We start from the raw sequence: 19,866 nt of genomic DNA, 5'->3' as shown, positions 1-19,866 counted from the left end.
CCCTCCATGGACCCTGCCTCTAATGCCTCTTCTGACTCAACACAGCTTCAAAACCCTTCACAGTCAACTAAAAACACTCAATCTAGCCGCATGGAAGATTCCTTAGCATCACAGTAGGCCCTACTCTCCAAGGAGGTGCAGGATGTCATTTTGGAGGCCAGAAGGCCATCAACTAGGAAAGCTTACTCCGCAAAATGGAAACGTTTTTGTACCTGGAATGAGAAAAAGGGCCAGGACCCTGGAAATCTGAATTTACCCCAAATACTACAATATTTGACTGAATTGCTAAGCAGTGGACTTTCTTTCTCCTCCATCAAAATCCATGCCTCAGCCATTTCTGCAGAATACAACACTGATCCACCGTTATCCTCTCACCCTCTCTTAAGACAGTTCCTCAGAGAGGCTAAGAATTTGAGACCTCCAAGGAAACGACAAATACCTGCTTGGGATCTTAATTTCATTCTGGAAAAACTGACCCTGCCTCCTTTTGAGCCAGCTGCTTCAGCAGATTTGCAATACTTGTCCTGGAAAACAGCTTTCCTTCTGGCTATCACCTCAGCTCGTAGAGTTTCAGAATTACAGGCTGTTATGGCTGTCCAGCCTTTTATCATCTTCCATCAGGACAGAGTTTCCTTACGAACCAACCCATCCTTTATGCCTAAAGTGGTATCCAGGGTAGCTTTAAATCAGGCCATACACTTACCTACTTTTTATCCTAATCCTCAAAACAAAGGGGAGAGATTACTACATTCCTTGGACATCCACAGACAACTGCGTTATTATTTGGACAGAACAAAGCCTTTCAGAAAATCAGAACAGCTCTTTGTGGCCTATGCCGTAGGATCTCAAGGAAAACCAATTTCCAAACAGACAATTTCAAAATGGATAGCCCACTGCATACGCTTTTGCTATTCCTTTCATGGCAAAACTGTACCTACAGGCATTAGAACTCATTCCACCAGGGCCACAGCCACCTCTACAGCCTTCCTCAGAGGAGTTCCTACCAAGGATATCTTGGAAGCAGCCACTTGGAGTTCTGTGCATACCTTCTCCAAGCACTACAACTTACCATTATACTCAAAATCTAGAGCAGGCTTTGCCACTGCAGTCTTGCAGGGCATTTTGGCTCCTCCTAGTTGCACCTAGTGCCTACCACCCCTTTCTTAGCTTTGGGATTCTACCCATCTGTGAGGACTGCAGCTGTATGCACGATTAACATAGTACAGTTTTGTACCTACCATAAATGTAGATGTTTGAGTGCTAATACAGCTGCAGTCCAGGTTTCCCACTCTCCTTCCCCTCTAGGGGTATTCTTTTATGGTGTATTTGCTTGCAACTACTGTTTTTTGATTATATTGCATGGCATTATTACCTAATTTTATGTATTGCCTTCCTTCTGGGGGCACCTGACATCTGGGGCAAGAAAAACTGAAGAAAATGGCGTTGGCTGGTTCCTTTATACCCCTGTCGCACTGACGTCAGGGAAGAAGCGACAACAACCGATGCCGGACCTAGACGTTGGAATTCGGCCGACCGAGGACCCACCTGACGGCAGGAGAACCCATCTGTGAGGACTGCAGCTGTATTAGCACTCTAACATCTACATTTATGGTAGGTACAAAACTGTACTTTCTCCCTCTCGGAGCTTCGGAGCAGGTGAGCTCGGCTCCAACATCGGCCTCGGAGCCGTCCCCCTCGGTGCGGAGAAAGATTCCTATTTCTTTGGAACCAGAGCTTTCTCTGCATCGTGGCAGGGACACCTTCGATTTCATGCGGAGTGTGCTGTTCCCCGAGTCCGCTCCACTGTCAGCCCCACCGGCTCTGTCTCCTGTAGTGCCTGTACCAACCTCTGCTCCTCCTCCAGACCCTAAGCGTAAGGAACCGATGCTCCAGGACACCCCATTGGGTGTTTCCTCCTCTTCTAAGGCCTCTCCTGATCATTCAGAAGAGCTCCCTTGGAAGAAAAAGTGTAAGAGGAAGCACATTGACTCCCCCGAATCTGTCACTTCTGATACTGACTTAGATAATTCGGAAGGGTCCCCAAGATCTCCCTCTGAAGATGTTTCCTTCTCGGACATCCTAGAAATGCTTAAGCAGAGGGGGAACTGGAATCCCCTAGCCCCTTCTGGATGCCTTCGGTTTCCGACCTTCCACCTCCGGGGTGTCTCCGCCTTTCGATCCACTTATGACGGTGGCTCGAAAGGCTTGGTCAGCTCCGGATACAGTGGAACCAACTCAGAGGAGACTTGGTAAATCCATTACAGCACCCCAGGATAAGCAGTTCCTTTCGAAAGGTGTCACTGTTGATGCTATGGTGGTAGCAGCCACCAAAAAGAGTTGACTGAGACCTCAAGGTCTAACAAGGAGTCTAGGACGATGGACAGATACGGGAAGCGAATGTTTGCTTCAGCGACCTTCTCTGAGGTCACTGAACTACCTGTGTCATTTTAGCCAACTTCAAAGGGATCTCCTTAAAGAGCTCTGAGATGCCCTCCAAGATCCAACAGCTGAGGGAGCACAAGCCAAGGTAGCTTTCCAGCTAGCCACGCTCAATTCTGTTAACTCCTCCATGAGGCTCATTTCCTATGCAGCCGATGGGGCGAGTAGAGCCGCAGGTACTGAGGTGGCCCTTAGGAGGAATGCGTGGATGCGGCTGTGTAACTTTGCGAAACCCTTTCGAGCGGCCTTCAACACTTCCTTTGATGGTTCCTTTCTTTTTGGACCACAGGTGAAAGACACTTTGACTAGGTGTGAGCAAGAAGGCAAGACTCTCTCTGCCGTGGGAGTCCGTTTTTCCACTCCCTCTAGACCTTACCCTAAGGGTCAGAAGAGTGGGAAGATGTGGTTCCGTAAATCTCAGGGAGCCTTGTCTGACACGCGTACTGATTTTTTTCCTCCAGAGGCAGAGGGGGAAACCATAATAATAGATGCCGCCCTTGTGGCAGAGGGGGTCTGCAGAACCAGGGCAACAGAGAATCCTTCTGTGATAAGCCCTTCCAGCATCCCTGAAGGGTTGCCCGGCTGCTCAACTCTGGAGGCAGTCGGGGGGAGACTTTCGCTGTACCCAAAAGCCTGGCAAAGTTTAACACAAGACTGATGTGTACGGTCCGTTATATCCGGAGGTTACAAAATTCCCTTCCATCAACCCCCTTTACAGTCAAGGAAGACCCTTCCATGTTCCACCCAATCTGAAGGAGCAAGCAGTAATAGAAGTTTCAAAACTGCTAGAAAAAAGAGCCATCCAGGAAGTCCTGGCAGACCAGCACGGATCCAAAACTTACTCAAGGTTCTTTTTAGTACCAAAAAAGACAGGGGACTGGAGACCGATTCTGGATCTCAGCAGACTAAACAGGTCTGTGCAAAGAACAAAGTTTCGGATGGTCACGCTACAGTCCATTCTACCCTTTCTGGGGCAGGACAATTGAATGGGCTGTATCTTCAGGACGCGTACTACCATATAAAGATGGACAGGCGCTCCAGGAGATAACTTTGCTTCCGGCTGGGGGCCAGTCATTATCAGTTCAGAGCTCTGCCCTTTGGTCTCACCACAGCCCCCAGGGTGTTCACCAAATGTATGGCAGTGGTCAGGGCTCACCTGAGGCGTCAAGGATTCCAGGTGTTTCCGTATCTAGATGACTGGCTCCTTACTGCTACCACCAAGCATCAACTCGTACAAGCACGGGGACTACACAAACGCAATTTGCTCCCAGCTCGGCATTACAATAAATTTTGAAAAATCTGCCTTGTTGCCCTGTCAATCTTTCACTTACATAGGACCAGACTTTGACACAAGGGATATGTTTGCAAGGCTACCACTAGAAAGGGTGTCCGCAATCAGTCAGCAGGTACAGGTTCTGATGCAGAGCAAAATGATCCAAGTCAGGTACGTATGGCAGCAGCCATTCTCCTAATTCCACTAGCACGCTTTCATATGAGAATTCTTCAGTGGCTTCTTTTCACGCAGTGGTCTTTCCACAAACTACCCATGTCTCACATAATCCTGATCACGGAGGCATGCAAATGATACCTTTCTTGGTGGATGGTCTCCCCACTAGTTACTCAGGGCCAACCTTTCATACAACCCCCTCCGGTAGCCACATTGACGACAGACACCTCTCTGATAGGGTTGGGGGGGGCATTATCTGGGCAGGACAGTCCAAGGCACTTGGCAACCTCACAAGTACCATCTGCACATAAATGTCCTAGAAATGAGAGCCGTGCTCCTAGCGTTGCAAGCTCTTCAAGACTCTCTTCCTTCTGGGACCAATGCTATTCAAACGGACAACCTGTCAGTGGTGCGGTACATCAACCAACAGGGTGGAACCAAATCCTACCCCCTGTGTCGAGAAGCACTCAGACTTTGGCAGTGGTCGATTTCCTCCCAACGTTTTCTGATTGCGACGCACATCCCCGGAACATCCACCATCATAGCGGACAGGCTCCGCAGAGCTATACTCATGCCTCATGAGTGGTCTCTGAATCAGGAAGTTGCGAAATCTTGTTTTCCGCAAATGGGGACAGCCTTGCTGTGATCTCTTTGCCACCCCTTCAACAGCAAATGCAGCAACTACTACTCCCTTTTCCCGCTTCCGGGTCACATACCCAGAGACGCTCTAGTCCACGATTCGCCCCAGGGACTTCTTTATGCCTTTCCTCCTTTCCCCCTGTTACCCAAACTTATACAGAAAGCAATATCGTTGAGTTGCAAAATGATAGTCATTGCTCCCTACTGGTCTCGACAGATATGGTTCCCGTTCCTGCACCGTTACCTTCTCTTTCAACCCTGGACTCCATTCCAGATGACCTGGTTCATCATTCAGGTGGGTTGCATCAATCCCTCAAAACTTTCCAGCTCACAGCTTGGTTGCTCCACTTCCAACCTTAGCCAGGCTTCCCAGCATTTCCCCAGCAGTCTGTGACATTATCATCTCCTCTCACAAGTCTACAATGAGGAAATCTTATGCTTTTCTTGTTGGGCAAAGGCTAGGAATGTGGATCCCTTTTCAGCCCCAGTCCACGAAATCCTGGAATTCCTAGCACAACTGTTTCACTCCGGGTCTGCTTCTGCTACGATCAGGGTACAAATGGTGTCCATTTCTAACTTTCATATTGATTTTTCTAACTCTAACATTATGTCTCGTAAGCTCTGTAAAGCTTTTTTGAGAGGGACAACTCTTAGGCCTCCAATGAGAGAACCCCCCCCTCCTTGGGATCTTAATTTAGTCCTAACATCCTTAATTCTGCCCCCTTTTGAACCAGCAGCGTCCTGCTCTATCAAGTTTCTATCTTGGGAGACTCTCTTTCTTGTAGCTATTACTTCAGCCAGACGCATTTCCGAACTTCAGGCGCTATGTCTTCGTCCTCCATACTTGGTTTTTCATAAGGACAGGGTTGCTCTGAGGTCTACTCCTTCGTTTCTCCCTAAAGTCTGCTCAGAAAATTTTAAACCAATCTGTAGATCTTCCTGTGTTTTTCCCTAATCATACCAACAAGGCAGAGTACAAACTGCACCAATTGGACGTTCATAGGCAATTGCATTTTTACCTGCACAGAACTAAAGTAAGGAAGTCAGACCAACTATTCCTTTATGTCTTGGGCAAACCAGGTCTCCCAGTTTCCAAGGTAACCTTGTCCAGATGGTTGTCGCACACTATATTTCTTTCATTTATCGGTTAAGGAACAAAGAGTTACCCATTAAACCGAAAGGTCATTCTACTAGGGCCTTGGCCATCTCTGTAGCCTTCCAGTCTAGGTTGCCCATTGATTCCATCTGTGCAGCTGCCACGTGGGCAAACCCTCATACCTTTATTTCTCATTACAAGTTGGATATGGTCTCCAGGAGCAGAGCTGACTTTGGTTCCACTGTTCTGAAGAGTCTGTTCCACTGAGCCACCCAGGATTTTAGGTGCTAGGGAAGCTGTCCCAACCAGTAAGAACGAAGGCGAGATAGACAACTTAACATAAAGAAGTTATGCACCTACCATTACGTTCCATGTTAGTTGTCCTCATCTCGCCTTCCTTCTTGCGTCCCACCCTGTGTCCCCCTGTCATAGTGGACTGAGAGGAGTTTTTCCGGTTTCCCTGGCTGTGTGTTCTCTTGTTTCTCTATTGACTTAGAGAATATGGCAGGTATAGTCAACTGATTTTTTTGACTGGTTTATTCTTTTGTTATGTCTGGAGTTAGCTATTTCAAATGAGATCTGGGTAGCTATTGCTAGGCATTATGGGATAAGGGGTAGCCTCGAGCCAGTAAACAGCTCTCAAGCTGTTGAAGATGAACAAGTCGGAGCAGAGGATCTGCTCCGATCCCAACCAGCAAGAAGGAAGGCGAGATCAAGACCACTAACATGGAATGTTATGGTAGGTACATAACTTCTTTTTCACAACCAAACACTGTAATAATGGGCAACTTCAACTTCCCCACCATTAACTGGGAAAGCTACTTGTGTGCCAACTCCTTAGTTCAACTCTTTCTGGAATTCATAAACTCCAGTGCCCTAGATCAGCTTATCCACACCCCCACCAGGTGCAACAATGTCCTAGACCTAGTCATTACCAACATGAGTGACCGGTGTTCTACACCTGAAGTCAACTCCTCGTTGGTCCGATCCGACCTTAAGCTTATCACCCTTGCTATCCACATCCCGCCCCCACCCCCCATTAAGAAAACCACAGTAAAAAATTTCTCCAAAGCCACCTTCATGCTTCTTAAGACAGAAGTGGTGAACTTCATGACACCCATGCAGATGGACAATACAGTTACAACTGCTGAATCGTACTGAAATGCACTCTATAAGCACTTACACAAGTGCATGGATCGTGCTATCCTCCAAAAAACGGAAGCTAATCTGCTGGTCCCCTGCCATAAACAAACTGTACATCAGAAGGAAGAAACTGTTGCAAAAGAGAGTAAAATCCCATGAGTGGAGGAGCTCCCTGGTCCGCCACGGTAAGAAGCTGAGATCCCTTATAAGATCCTCCAAAGCTAGCTACGAAAACAAAATCGCCACTAAATCCAAGGACAACCACAAAGCATTCTATAGCTATGTCAAGAATCTAGTTGGCAACACCCAGATCTGCTCTGAGTTGCAGCACAAAGGCACGAAAATTACAGGACCAACTGATATTGCCAACATCCTGGCAGATCGGTTCAGTGCTAACTGTACCCCCTTCTCACCCCCTAAAGGGCCCATATCTGTACAGGAAGAATTCAGAGTCCCTGTAATCACAACTACGCAGGTAAAAGCTGCACTCTCTAAAGCCAGAAACACAGCATCCATGGGACTGGACAACAGCTCCAGGTAGCAGTGGGTTGTTCAACTTTCTGTAAGTAAAAAAAAGTTCACTTTTTTTCATCAGGTTAGATTAGTTTAGGTACCTCTTCTCCCCTCCCATCGCTTTGGCATAGAGTGTTAGTGTTAGGTAAAAAGTTTAAGAGTAGTTTGTTCTGTGTTGCCCCTCCCTCAGTGTTTGTTAATCTAGCATGGTGAGTGGGTTTGTGTGAATGATTTTAGGAATGTATTTGCCTGTCATTTTTCTTAAGGCTTTCTTTCCCTTTAGTGTGGCTAAAGCTTATCTTTAAGCGCTGCACAGAGTGTGGCCATAAGCTGTCTCCAGCAGATGGCCACACTGTGTGTGTTGTGCTTGGGTGTGGCCCACCTTAGTGTGGATTGCAATATTTGTGCGGGGTTCAACCCTTGAGCTTTAAAGGATAGGAAGGCCAAGTTGGCCCTCAAAGGTCTTCTTCCTCCTATCCAACTCTCTTCTCGTCTTCAGTCACAGCGGCTGCTGTGACTGCCTCTTCCCTCCTCTCTTCCTCTGGCTTCTCCTCCCTCCCTGGCTGGGACAAACTCCTGCCTCTAAGCCTGTGGTAGCGGAGCAGAAGAGAGGTAGAGAAAGGGAGAGAGTCGAAGACTAGGGAGAAGAGGAAGAGGTCCCTGGACCCATGACTCCCCTTGGCTCCAATCTCAGAGGTTCTCTCCGAAGCCGGAGGAGGCACGTCCAGTCTCTTGGGCCTTGGTTCCCCGACCTGCCAGGTCGGAGTCCATGGCCTCATCAGTCAACCCACTCCTCATCAGATATGGATCTGGATAAAGATGTGCTTTATCCATACACAGAATCAGATGGGGGTTTTGCCAGCCCCCCTCCCTCTGGAGGGGGTGAGCTTGCTTCCTTTCTTTCAACCCATTTCTCCTTCTCCGATCTGACTTTTGACTTAGGAGTACTCTGTTCAGAGGTTGGCCTTGGTCAGGGGGTCGGCACAGATGGTACTTGACGCCGACAGCTGCCTGGAGCATTTCGGATCAGACCAGCTCAGATCCGAGCCTCTGTCGGAGCCTGAGCTTGGGTGTTGGATCTGAGGTAGTGGAACCTTTTCCATCGGCTCCGACTTTGTCGGGGCAGGTCCCCTCCCTTGGAGCTCCATCCACCTTTGGCCCAGCTCTGATTCTCACAGCAGACCCAGGGAGACCGGCCTCCTTATTAGCTTCCCAGGAGGTCTGCTCTCCGTCGGTGTTCGATGTAGTAGAAAGGGCCCTCTCCATTGGATCGAGACCCCTGACCACCCCCTCAGACTCCTCTCTCACACCTCTGCTCTGTCTATGGTCCCCATTGTTTTACCAGAGGGGACAGTCCTGTGCTTGAAGAGCCCCAGACGGTTCCCCCGAGGACAAAGGGCTTGCGAGCACCCCCCGGAGAGCCTCACTGGAGCTGTACCTCGCAAGCATACGTGCAAGAGGAGGCACTTGGACTCCCCCGAGGCCATCCTCTAAATCAGTGTCCTCTGATGGAGAGGATTCCCCAAGATCACCTCCCGAGGATGTCTCCTTTGGAGACGTGGAGATCCTGCACCAGTGGGGAGGTTGGCCTGCCCCTAAGCCCTCTTCTGAGGAGTCTGTTCCTGGAGGCTTTCAGCACAGGCCCATCTACTTTCTGGGTGTCCCCTCCCATGGATTCTTTAGTGGATTTGGTCACCTTGTGGGCGTGGAGGGAACCGGACACCTTGGAGCCTGTCCCCAAGTGACCCGATAAAATTGTAAGCCCCGCCCCATTGACAGGCCATCCTGGAATAGGGGCTCCCCTGTGGATGCCATGGTGGTACCAGCAGCCACTAAGAAGGAACTTGCTCTGGAGAGTTCCTCGGTCCCCCCCCCCCCCCGACCGGGAGCCATGGATGATGGACTGCGTAGGGAAGCAGGTGTATGCTTCAGCTACCTTTTCGATCAGGGCGCTAAATTACTTGGCCGATGTCACTAGACTCCAAGGCAACCTGGTAAAGGAGCTGGAGGAGTCTCCCCCCCCCCCCCCCCCCAAGTCCATGTCGCAGGAGGACAAGGCTTCATTCTCTGTGAGAATGGCCACTCTAAAACCAGTATCTAATTTGTCCATGTAACTCCTCTCCCATGCTACAGAAGGAGCGGCTAGGGCAGCTGGGTCCGACGTGCCCATGAGGCGTAATGCTTGGCTCAGTTTGTTCCAATTTTTCAAACCCTTTAAGGTATCTTTTGCCAATGCCCCTTATGACGACTCTACACTCTCTCTTTGGTTAGACCGTAAAGGAGACACTAGTCCAGAGTGAGGAGGATGGGAAGATGCTGTCTTCCATCGGAATCAGCTTCTCTAACCCTCAAAGGTCCTTTGTGAACTAGAGAGGGCAAAAGAAGATGTGGTTCCAGAAGTATCAGTATTCCCGGGACACTCTGGGCTCTTCTCCCCAGAGGCAGATGGGGGACAGAATGGATGCCAGCCCAGAGGCAGAGGGGGTCCGCAGAACTTCAGGTCTCGAACTGTTCTCGGACAGACCCAGGCAGCAACCGTGAGGGGTTGCCAAACTGCTCTACTTTGGCGGCAATCTTGGGACGACTGTCCTTGCACCCAGTGGCATGGGAGTCCATAACAATGGACTGTTGGGTGCTTCAGATCGTATCCAGAGGATATTCTATCCTCTTAGTGGGTTCCTGTATATCTCCCAAACACCTCCCAGACATTCCACCCACGCAAAGGGAGGCAGCAGCACAGGAAATTTCCAAGCTGCTAGTAAAACGAGCCATCGAAACTGTCCCCCCAGATCAGTCTGGATCAGGCTTCTACTCCAGGTTCTTTTTAGTGCCAAAGAAAATGGGGGACTTGAGGCCCATTCTGGACCTCTCTACCCTGAACCTGTCTGTTGCCAAAGTGAAGTTCCGGATGGTCACGCTACAGTCCATCATTCCGTACGTGCGAGAGTGACTGGATGTGCTCGTTAGACCTCCAGGCTGCTTACTATCACATAAAAATGCACAGGAGCTCCAGGGGGGGTTCCTCTGCTTCTGGCTAGGAGTCTATCATTATCAATTTTGAGCCCTACCCTTTGGTCTCACCACAGCCCCCAGGGTGTTTACCAAAGTGATGATGGTTGTAGCGGCTTACCTGAGGCTTCAGGGGATTCAGGTCTATCCGTACCTGGACGATTGGCTCCTCACTGCTCCCACCAGGCATATACTTTCCCAACCAGGGATTATTTTTTTACACTTGCCCTGAGTTTGGGTATCACAATCAACACGTCCAAATCTCTCCTAGATCCTTTACAGGTGATAGACTACATTGGTGCTAGGATAGATGCTCTTCAGTGCAAAATATTCCTGACCTCGGAGAGAGTTCAAAACCTCCAGGATGCATGTCTCCCTGATCTACCGTTTTCATCTCCAAACAGCAGGATTAGTGTTGAGGGCCCTAGGCTCGATGGCTGTGACCATAACTCTTCCGTGTGCTCTGCTACACATGCAGATTCTTCAGTGGACTGTAGCGGTTCAATGATCCCTGTTGGAACTGCCATTGACTTACCCTATTTACCTAAGTAGTGTGTTGGTCGTCCGTCATATGGTGGATGAGCTCTCTGGATATTTTGGAGGGACGACCCTTTGATCCAGCCCCTGGCCCAAACCACCATGACCACGAATGCCTCCCAACTTGGGTGGGGGGAGCATTTTTTGGGCAGGACAGTCCAAGGCCTGTGGTCCCCCATAAAGACCAGCTTTACATATCAGTGTCCTAGAGATGAGGACGGTCCTTCTACTGTTGCAGGCCCTTCATGCCTTTCTTCCTCTGGGGACGATTGCCATTCATTCAGACAACCGGTCAGTAGTCTGGTATATCAACAGACTGGGAGGGACCAGATCTTAACCCCTTTGTTGCAAGGCCATGAGAGTGTGGGAATGGATGATCTCCACCGGTCGCTTTCTCATCGCAGAGCACATTCCAGGACTGTCCAACATCCTAGTGGACAGGCTTAAGTCGGACCATTCTGATGCCTTACGAGTGGTCTCTGAATCTGTCAGTAACGGAACAGATGTTCAGCGAGTGGGGTCAGCCTTGCTGCGATCTCTTCGCATCTCCTTCCAATGTGAAGTGTAGCGAGTTTTTCGCTCTGAACCCCCTGCCAGGGGAGTTCCCCCAGAGATGCTCTAGTCCACGCTTGGCCTCCTGGTCTTCTGTATGCTTACCCACCAGTACCTCTCATTCTGAGGTTTCTACAGAAAGCTTGGGGAGCAAGGTGATCCTCATTGCCCAATTCTGGCCTTGCCAGGTATGGTTTTTCCCTACTTTGCTCCCACCTTCTGGCTCCACCTTGGATCCTAGATCCCATTCAGGATTTGATTTCACACCCTTCGGGGGTGCCTCATCTGAGTCTGGACAGCCTGAAGCTCACCGCTCGGCTGCTCCAGTTCCCCTAATTGCTAGGACTCCCAGACTATCTTCCTCAGTTAGATCTATTTTGGTAGCTGCACATAAGTCTTCGACCAGAAAGGTTTATCGCAGCAATTGGGAACGTTTTTCTCTCTGGGCCTCTCAGAGGAGTTTAGATCCTTTCACCGTTCCTGTTTCTGCTATTCTTGATGTTCTAGCTGATATTTTCCAGCACGGGGCTAGTTCTTCTGCTGTCAAAGTTCAGTTGGCTGCCATTTCCCATTTTCATGTGGGCGAGAATTCTGCATCCTTAGCATCTTCCAGATTGTGTAAAGCTTTTATCAAAGGCACCTTTTTGCTACACCCCCCCCCCCTCGGTTAAGGATCCTGTTTCCCCGTGGGACCTTACTATGGTTCTCCAAGCTCTGGTCGCTCCGCCTTTCGAGCCTGCCGCAACTGCAGATCTAAAATTTTTATCGTGGAAAACAGCTTTTCTGGTGGCTATTACCTCTGCTAGAAGGGTTTCAGAATTACAGGTCTTGTCCATTAAACTTCTGTACATGATTTTTCATAAAGACAGTTTCCCTTCGAACCACTACATCCTTTCTTCCTAAGGTGGCATCACCAGTCAATATCAGATGATAAATTTGCCTGTGTTCTTTCCCAATTTTACGAACAGGATGGAATACCAACTACACATGTTGGATGTTCATAGACTATTTTATTTACACAGAACAAAATGTTTCCGTAAATCTGATCCGTCGTCTCCTTCTATAAACCCTTTTTGGGGAAACCTTTTTCCAAGGTCACTGTAGCTAGATGGATTTCTTTGTGCATCCTGCAGGTCTATAAGAACAGAGGCATGTCTCCTCCAGGTCAGGTAAAAGCTCATTCCACTAGATCCATGGCTACATCTGTGGCTTTCTTGTCTAGAGTGTCTTTGGATGACGTTTGCTCTGCAGCTACTTGGTCCTAATCTCATACATTTATTTCTCATTACAAATTGGATTTGACTTCCAGAAGGAGAGCATCCTTAGCTTCTGCGGTGCTCCGGAATATCCTTCCATGAGGGCCTCCCAGGATTATTAGTAGCTGGGGACTCTGTCCCACAGGTTGAAGACCAAATGAAGTAAACCACTTCAGATAAAGAAGTTATGTACTTGCCATAACGTTCCATCTTAGTAGTTGTACTTCATTTGTCTTCAACCGTCCCCCCTCCTTTCCCCGGACCTTGGCGCGTGATCAGCCTACGGGCTGCAGTATAGGTCACAAGTATATTATCAGGTCGGGTTATCTGTATAAGTTAGCAAACTCGATCTGGGGATGGAAGGCAGTGGAGGTGTATTATGGATAAGGGGAGGAGTCTGGAGCTCAGAGCTGATGCTACTAATAGTTGCCAGCTCAGATCAGATACGGATCCGTATCCCACAGGTTGAAGACAAATGAAGTACAACTACTCTGATGGAACGCTATGGTGAGTACATAACTTCTTTTTTCATTTAAATTTGCTTGCAGACTTACAAATGTCTGTTCTTTGCATTTTTGATATCTGTGGAAAGCTGTGCTGTGGAAATTTAACAAGAAACTGTATATATTCCACAGGTTTGGCTTCTGTAGTGCCGGTGGAAAAAAACGTCCATCTGAAAATCTTGGTCAGGTTCTGTTTGGAGAACGTATTGAACCATCACCCTATGTGGTTTGTATTTTGCTTAATATTTATTTACGTTTACTAGATTATCATAAGTAAGTACTAATTTCTTTAACCACTGTGGTGGTGTGGAATGATGTGAAACATAAGATGTAATGTGATCCTATCTCGCCTACATTCTGTACTGATGGGTTCGGAGCCGATCCTCGGCTCCGACTCGGCACGCTATACTATAGAACGAAGTCTCTTATTGGCTGAGCTATCCCACATCCCAGGATGCACCACCACTGCTTCCCCAGATCTCGTTTGCCGCTTCTACAGCAAAGACGTGGTCTCTGACTTGGCTGAGCTAAGTGTTTATTACTTCAAAAATTTCTGTCAATTTTTTTTCTAATCTACCCAAAAGCTGTTTTAACAGCTATTCGTTGTTGTGTGACTGAGTTTTGAGCTTTCTTGTGGTAAAATTATCTTAGTTTGAGGGAAAGGATCCCGTTTAAGTTAGAGGGGCCTTGCCCTCGCGCGTTGTTGAAGGTTTTAGTGCGAGTCTTTCTGTGCTAGTCTAGATTTGGGTCAAGTGTTCCCATTTAAGTTGGAGGGGCTTTGTCCTCAGTTTACGTATTTCTTTTAACTTTTGGTGTATTTAAAGTTTATATCTGTGGTAGTGATTTGTGTATCAACATGTCAAAAGAGCACAGACCATCAGGGTTCAAAAAATGCTCTAAATGCAGTTACAAAATGTCCATTACGGACGACCATTCTCTGTGCGTTTATTGTTAAGGCCCATTTTGGATCTCCGCAAACTAAATTGTTCAGTGAAAAAGTCCAAGTTCCGGATGGTCACCTTACAATCCATTCTCCCGCTGCTGGAGAAAGGTGTTTGGATGTGCTCCATAGATCTCAAGGACGCCTATTATCACATCCTGATAGATCAGGCGTCCAGGAGACACTTGCGCTTCAGCCTGGGAGACGGTCATTTCCAGTTCCATGCACTGCCCTTTGGTCTCACCACAGCCCCCAGGGTGTTCACCAAATGTTTGGCGGTGGTGACTGCTCACCTGAAGTCTAGGATTCCAGGTGTTTCCATACCTAGATGACTGGCTCCTGCCACCTCCAGGCGTCTACTCTTGCAGAACCTAGCAGCCACTATATCTCTAGGCAACTCCCTAGGAATCACCTTCAATTGGACAAAGTCCGTGTTGCTGCCATCTCAGCGCATTCGATTTATCGGAGCAGAGAGAGACTCAAAGCAAATGCGAGTCTATCTTCCTGCAGAGAGGATAGAAACACTACAGTCTCAAGTTCGAGCTTTACTCCTCAGACGTCGAGCCCCAGCGAGGATGGTCCTTCAACTGTTAGGGTCCATGTCGGCCACAGTTCTCCTAGTCCCCTTAGCAAGGTTACATATGAGGATTCTCCAGTGGCTCCTGTCAGTCCAAGTGGTCTTATCAGGATTTCCCAGTCAGTCACGACATTCTGATCACAGAGACGTGCAAACAGGACCTTCGTTGGTGGCTTCTTTCCTCCAACCTGGATCAGGGGCGACCCTTCGTTCCATCACCCCCAGTGGTCACACTGACTACGAACGCCTCCCAGACTGGGTGGGGGGGACATTACCTGGGCAGGTCAGTCCAAGGCCAGTGGCACTCCGATGAGAGTCTCCTCCACATCAACATACTGGAAATGAGGGCGGTGCTTCTATCGCTGCAAGCACTACACAGTTACCTCCCCCAGGGCACGATTGCCATCCAGTCCGACAACATGTCGGTAGTCTGGTACCTGAACAAGCAAGGAGGGACCAGATCCTACCCTCTTTGCAGAGAGGCCATGAAGGTATGGGATTGGGCGATTGCAACCAAACATTTTCTGGTAGCAACACACATTCCAGGGAAATCAAATGTGATAGCCGACAAGCTGAGCAGAACTATTCTCTCCCCTCACGAGTGGTCTCTGAACGACAGAGTAGCAACTCAGATTTTCAGGAGATGGGGAACTCCTTGCTGCGACCTTTTCGCAACCCCCCTCAACCCGAAATGCCAACAGTTCTTCTCTCTCATCCCAGTTCCGGGGGAGATTCCCAAGGACGCCCTAATCCAAGCTTGGCCCACCGGTCTGCTATACGCCTTTCCTCCGGTTCCCCTTCTTCCCAAGGTGATCCAGAAGGCGATTCGCTTGGAGAGCAAAATGATTCTAGTTGCCCCATACTGGCCTCGTCAAGTCTGGTTTCCCTTTCTTCGCAAATATGCACTGGACGGTCCATGGTTCCTGGACCAAGTTCCGGATCTCTTGACCCGTCAGTCGGGACAGCTACATCAGTCCCTCCACTCGTTGAAGTTAACAGCTTGGCTCCTCCTCTTCCGACCATAGTCAGGAACCATGCTTTGGACCTGGAAGTCATACATATCTTATCCTCGGCCCACAAGACTTCTACTAAGAAAGTGTATAACAGCAAATGGAAGAGATTTGCTATTTGGGCCCAACTCCGGGGCTTAGACCCCATGACAGCCCCGGTGTCAGAGGTTCTGAGGTTTTTAGCTTCTCTGTTCAACCAAGGTTGTTCGGTCTCAACCATCAAAGTTCAATTGGCGGCTATTTCCAATTTTCATGAGAGCATAGAACCACCTTTGAGCAACAAGTTGTGTAAAGCCTTCATGAAAGGTGCTGGGCTGCTACAGCCCCCGATATCTCATCCCGCTCCACCGTGGGACCTTAATGTGGTGTTAGGTGCTTTAACCTCTTCCCCCTTTGAACCGGCAGCAACTTGTGACTTAAAATTTATTTCTTGGAAGACTGCTTTATTAGTTGCAATTACATCAGCCAGGCGAGTTTCAGAACTTCAAGCCCTATGTATCATACCACCATATCTGGTTTTTCACAAGGATAGAGTATCCCTCAGACCGAACCCATCCTTTGTTCCTAAGGTTTGTTCTACTTTTTGTCTGCAGCAATCACTGGAACTTCCAGTTTTCTTTCCGAAGTATTCAAACAGAGCGGAGTATATCTTTCACACCTTAGATGTCCACAGGCAATTACGCTTCTATTTGGATAGGACGCACCAAACACGAAAAGCATATCAATTGTTTGTGTCCTTTTCGGATAATAAATTGGGCAAAGCCGTCACGAAAGTCAGTATTGCCAAGTGGGTCAGAGACTGTATCAGTCATACTTACTTCATTTGTAACAAAGAGCTTATAGCTACGGTGAAAGCTCATTCTACCAGGGCTATGGCTACTTCGGCAGCCTTTCATTCCAAGCTTGCTATTGGTGACATTTGTGCGGCGGCTACATGGTCTTCTCCTCACACCTTTATTTCTCATTACAAATTGGACGTGGCATCTCGGGGTCGAGCTTCCTTCGGTTCCACAGTTCTCAGGAGTGTTTTCCAGTGAGCCACCCAGGAATCCGGTGCTAGGGACGATGTCCCATCAGTACAGAATGTAGGCGAGATAGGATCACATTACATCTTTTAGTTATGTACTTACCATAACTTCAGATGTATGGGATCCATCTCGCCTACATTCCTAATAACCCACCCTCCTTCCCCCTGCCTTGGAGATCAGAAGAGACCGGACGGTCCGAGTTCAATTGTTTCCACTCTTGAAACGCCTGGCAATATTATATCAACAGTCTGTGTGTGTGCATGTGTGCGGACAAACAAGATCTGGGGAAGCAGTGGTGGTGCATCCTGGGATGTGGGATAGCTCAGCCAATAAGAGACTTCGTTCTAGGATCGGCTCCGAACCCATCAGTACAGAATGTAGGCGAGATGGATCCCATACATCTGAAGTTATGGTAAGTACATAACTAAAAGTTCAGAACTAGTGGTAAATTATTTTTAGATAGTATTCTTTATGTGGCATTCACAGGTCAGCTAAAAACTTAGCTTTTGCAGTGCTACATTGCATGATGCTTTAAGGAAAACCAGTCTGCTCTGAGTGCCACTAATGTAGTATATCCAGTTTCCAAGAATGGCATATTTTATTTTTTTTACTAAAAATTAAAGGTGGTTGCTATTTCTCATCTATGCGTTATGAGCTACTGCAGATGTCAGGGCAGCTATCAAAACTGTTTGTCCTGTAGTGACAGAGATCATTGTGATGTAACCAGAAATTTTAATTCTTAATGGTTTCCTAAAATTGGTAGATCAGTGAAGGTATCCCCACTGCACATTTTAGTGGGAAGCTTTCTCATTGTCTAGGTCTGCATGTTGACATAAGGGGGTGATTACTTGTGTAGCTACCTGTATTTCTCATTGTTTGCACTGCCTGGATCTTCTCGTGGTGGTGTAAGATGTCTGCATTTATTTATTTATATACTTATTTTCTTTTGTTGACTTGGGGGGGGGGGGGTTAGTCTGTTTTCAGAGGTGATCTTAGATGTCTGACCATTGGGTATCAAAACTGGCTTTGTCTTTTCTAATTTAAATTATTTCAGGATGTTCTGTAGTTGCTATCTCTGCCTGCAGTTTAGCAACACTATTTGCTACCATCTTTAAAAGCTTAAGATGTTTCTTACAAGTGTGTTACCTGACAGTGATGAGTTTGAAGATGTTCACAGGAAACAGAATTTTCTGAACATCCTACTGTTATGAGTCAGGCAAACCCAATGTAAGTATTCAAAGAGATGTTTAGAAGATCAGAAGTCTTAAGCTGATATAAGGCATATGAGCCCAAGATAAGTAATAAGCGGTCCAGACCTTAAGACTGGCTTATCTTCATAGCCCCCTGGTGGCTTCCTGGTGGTTTCTTCTTCCTGGGTGAGGTCAGCCAGAGAGTCTTTAGCAATCTAATTACCTGACCTCTGGGAGGTGCAAGGAGGCTGTTACGAACCTTTATTTCACATGAGAGATTGGCAGTACTTTAGCCAAACAGTCTGTGGACTCCCTGTTCAACTGAAGGGATAATACCTTTCTCCAGTCCTGATGTTATTTTTCTTCTACTTTTCCCTGAGGCACATACAGGATCTGCCTTGGCCCTCTAGTCACATTTCCATTTGTGACCAGTTTAGATAAACTGTCAACTACATTGTGGATGTTAACTCTGCATATGCATAATAGCATCTTCAAAGCAAGTGGCTAAGGGATAGTTATAGGTAGAGTTTTCCTAAAAGAGTCCATCCGCACAGGATTCTAAGGTGGTAATGGTAGTGTAAGCAACTAAAATCAAAACTCTGGACAGAGAACAGTTTAAATTGTCCACAAATTCTCTCTCTCCATACCAAGGCCTACCTAAGCCTGTTTTCTCAATTCTGTACTGTATTGAATTCATACATCATGCCTGTTAAAACCTGCCTTATCCATGTTAATAAGTGCCTAACGTGGGCAGAAAATTCAACTTCAGAACCTTCTTCATTGTATAATTAGCCTTGGTCCTGAGCACTTGGATGCCTCCAGAGAGATATTTTGTTATTTCAACCAGTGGGTCCTTGATTGGAAGCACAAGTTAATTTTAAGAGGCCTTCCCCCAGTTTAATGGGAAATGTGGCTGGCTCATCTACTTCAGCTTTGACCACTTGGCAACCTAAAGGCGCCGAGAAGTATATATTCAAAGCCTACTGGTAAAGAAAGAGAAACACAAAAAACAGACTAGATGTAAAGAAAAGGCTAGATATGGAGATATAGCATAGGTAGGAGTTGAAAAGTGAGAAAAGCTTGCAGACTCTAACATTATATATCCTAGCACCTAAAATTGCCAAGTCCCCTGGACTTTTCTTCCTGGTCCCTGACCTTTTCAGAGCCTACTGACCCACAGCCTCCATTTCCCATCCCTAGTGACTCTGAGACCATTGTTAACCTGGATCGTTCCCTTAGCAGACTTTCTTCTCTAGATTCACAGCCTTAAGAAAGGGAGATTTCCAGATTTGTGAATTGTAGGCCATGTTCTGCAATATCCTTAGATTTTCCAGGAGGTTAGCTAACCTAGATTTGGGAAAGGGTGATGAGAGCCTTTATGAAGGTTTAGGTAAGATATGGGAGTAATTACCTCTCCCTCCACTCCAGGGGCTGACAGGACTGCGTCATCTACTACTACTACTTCCCTGGTTCCAAACAATGAGCCAGTGATCTGCCTGTCGTTCCTCTGTAGGCAGTGACAGCACCAAGGTTTTCATTGAAAGTTCTGCAATACATTTGACTTCAGAGCTGAGTGGGTCTGTGCAGGCCACCCAAGATCACAGTCTAATTTGACATGTTCAGGTCCATACTTGTCCTCTGTTGCCTCTGCCTTTGACACTTCCATGCAGGTCTTATCAGCATATATGTGGCAAGATTATTTGGGGAAATATTATTCTGATCCTTCTATTTTAGTCTTTGGTTCAGATCTCAGTGTCTTCCTCACAGCCTTCTATTCCAAGGTTGACTTTTGAAGCTTTGAGATAATCTTAACCCATTGATTTACATGAAAAGGGTACATTTCTAATACATAGGTCCCCCCCTCTCCTAGGCTTCCCATGTATCTGTAGGTATCAACACTCGTCATTCTTCCCTAGGATAGCTTGGTTTTTCCCTTCCTCAAGGGACCAGAGATGTATCCGACTCTTCAACTCCATCCCTACCTGAA

General features: G+C 47.5%; 1 protein-coding gene across 1 annotated transcript in view; it reads left to right on the top strand.

Annotated features, from left to right (window-relative positions):
- The window catches only part of TM9SF2 (transmembrane 9 superfamily member 2), a 1,342,976-nt gene that overhangs the window by 98,876 nt on the left and 1,224,234 nt on the right, over nt 1-19,866 (top strand). Inside the window, exon 3 of the mRNA XM_044071229.1 lies at nt 13,267-13,360. Coding sequence (XP_043927164.1) covers nt 13,267-13,360 — 94 coding nt within the window. The remainder of the gene's footprint in view (nt 1-13,266; nt 13,361-19,866) is intronic.

Source organism: Protopterus annectens, chromosome 5.part0, assembly GCF_019279795.1.
Source record: "Protopterus annectens isolate FY-2018-M chromosome 5.part0, PAN1.0, whole genome shotgun sequence".
Lineage (NCBI taxonomy): Eukaryota > Metazoa > Chordata > Ceratodontiformes > Protopteridae > Protopterus > Protopterus annectens.
Note: the sequence above shows the minus strand (reverse complement) of the source record. Positions and strands in the feature narration are given on the sequence as shown.